Genomic DNA, 2,602 nt, shown 5'->3' on the forward strand with positions numbered 1-2,602 from the left:
TGTAATGTGTTCGATAAGGCGATAAGGCTGGCTCACTAAAATGCCGTTTTTTTCTGTCAATTTCTCCAAAGACAGAGCAAAACAGTGGGTGCTTTTCCGTTGCTTCTCCACTTTTTTTTTTTTTGTTTAAGTTGCCGTTATGATGAAAATGAACCACAGATATTATATCCAGAAAACCAGGACTCATTATTTGTTACTCTTCCCATCTTTTAATTATAAAAGCTTGTACTTTTTAATTCTTCTTTTGGGAAGAGTGATTTTTCACCTGTGGGGAAGTGGGGTAATTTAATTTCTTGTTTTTCCCATAACTTGCATTTTACGTTACTTTTGTCCTCTTTAAAGTATAGCCTTCTAAAAAGTTTTTTTTTTTTTAAAGAAATTTTGCCATTTAGCTTTTACCGTGTCGTTACCATTTTCCAGAGGCTACAACGCTATAAAATCATAAAATATTATAGTTTTTAACTGGGGCCTTTTTGCTAGCAACTACGGAAAACCATTAGCTGCGGGCCGACCCCCAGATTTCTTTTTCACAAACCCGGAAAAATCTCAGCCGCTGCTCTTTCCTCCTAGCACTATAAATTGCACACCCTTCAACCTTCGTTCCACAAGAAACAATCTGTGCTCCCCTGATCACTACTCCCTCTTTTAATCATCCCCTGCTTCTAAGTTGGTGGTTGTTCTCAATCAATCTTGTGAAAGACAATGGCTGGTGAATCTTCTGCTCGTAATATGGTTTCTTCTCCACTGGAGATCAACGGTTTGGGGACTCTTGATCAAAAGCTAACCATGGCAAAGCGCTATGGGCATGGTAATTTTGTTCTTACCTTATCTTGACTATTATTTCACGGGATCTATATATTATTATTATTCATTCATTCATTCATCAATTGCGGGTCTTATATCCACAAAAAATGACAACCCACATCAACAATTTTGATGTTGTTTTCATCTTTGACTCTTGGTTTTGAAGATATTCAGCTTACTTATCAGTGTCATTGTATCATTCCCACTCTACCATTTCCACATTTCCTAGATTTGCAGAAGCTACTACTTTTTTCTGTTAGTTTAGGGGGAATTTCTAAACAAGAAAAAGGGCAAAGAGATGCCTAAACAAACCATTTTTGTTTATAAGCCATTTTACAGTTTTCTAAGGATTTTATTTTACTGAACTACTGATTGTTTTTGTTTTTTGAATGTGAAGAGGGAGTCATTGCAGGAGCAAGGGCTGCTGTGGTTGCCACCGTTGCTAGTGCTATTCCTACTGTAAGCAACTATTCCTCTCTCTTTCAATCTCTTTATATATATATATATATATATATAGCCTGTCATGTGTAAGTTAGTATCCTGTACTATTATGATTTACCAATCTCATTTGGGGTTGCTTGTGTATGATGCAGTTGGCAAGTGTGAGAATGCTACCATGGGCAAGGCGCAACCTGAACCCCACGGCACAGGCCCTCATTATCTCCTTAGGTAAATTTTTTGGTCCCCATCATTCACAAATTTGGAGCCTTGTCCATGTGGTCAGAGTCAGACACAGGTAGGACCCGGCCTGGTTTGGTTGGTAAATAAGCTTAAAACCTGGTCGATATCCATATATTTGTGGTCGGACCGAAACCTGCTTGGTGCCTATTTAATAAAGTGTTATCATTTGAAACTCATAATGTGAGAGGCTGTTTTAACCAAATCTGACGACATCATGGAACCATAAAAGTTTTTTTTTTTTTTGAAGTTTGAAAATTTGTAACATCTGGCATATACCTTCAAAGGTCAGATCACATCTTTAGGGTCAGATGTACAAAAAAAATAAAAATAAAATAAAAATTTTACAATTTTTCACTAGGATTTTTTTACCCGGGGTATTAAACATTTCCCCTTTATTAAAATACTTAGTTTATACTTTTTGAAAACCTGTTTCTGATTTGAGCTAGGCCGGGTTTGGATCAGAATCACCTTTTGTTGACCATCTTGGACCTACTCAGCCTTATCCTTTTGAGGCCAAAAAGCTTGGTCTATATCAGATCTGCTTATAATTTTCAATGATTATAGTACAAATTACTGTATGGTCATCGTTCTTCTCTAATTGTAATAAGAAACTAATCTAGTTGGGGGACTTTGATTGCATGCAGTGGCTGGTTCCGCATACTTCATTGTAGCAGACAAGACAGTGTTGGCTACCGCACGGAAGAACTCCTTCAACACAGTCAAGCTTGAGAAATAAATGTTGCATCTATATACTATATATCACTTCTGCCTTTTGTACTCGAGTTGTTTGTTACATATATGACCTAAATGTATAGTTTTTGTTTGTTACATATATGATCTAAATGTATAGTTTTCCTATGATATATATATATATATATATATATATATATATATATATATAATGATGTTGCGGCGTTTAAACCACTTGCTAGCCTGTTTAATGAGTACTCTCTCTCTCTCTCTCTCAAAACCCTAACGCAGGGCGATAGAAAAGGGGGGGGGGGGGGGGGGGGGGGGTTGTTGCAGCGCAGCCACCGGGGAGGGGGAGGGGGTTATGAAGTGTGCTTGGGTGTGTGTCTGTGGGAGACCAAAAATCCTCTCTCTCTCTCTCTCTCTC

At 37.6% G+C, this 2,602-nt stretch overlaps 1 protein-coding gene across 1 annotated transcript; it reads left to right on the forward strand.

The window, feature by feature from the left end:
• The first annotated feature begins 630 nt into the window (after window positions 1–630).
• Window positions 631–2,337, forward strand: LOC149815096 (early nodulin-93-like). The gene is made up of 4 exons (XM_089990139.1): window positions 631–808; window positions 1,202–1,263; window positions 1,398–1,473; window positions 2,130–2,337. Exons 1-4 carry the CDS (start codon window positions 703–705, stop codon window positions 2,219–2,221), a joined length of 336 nt encoding a protein of 111 aa, XP_089846265.1. The 5' UTR covers window positions 631–702; the 3' UTR covers window positions 2,222–2,337.
• The last annotated feature ends 265 nt before the right edge of the window (window positions 2,338–2,602 follow it).

The sequence above is a fragment of the Nuphar pumila genome, chromosome 15 (genome assembly GCF_984573655.1).
Source record: "Nuphar pumila chromosome 15, dmNupPumi1.hap1.1, whole genome shotgun sequence".
Taxonomy (NCBI): domain Eukaryota; kingdom Viridiplantae; phylum Streptophyta; class Magnoliopsida; order Nymphaeales; family Nymphaeaceae; genus Nuphar; species Nuphar pumila.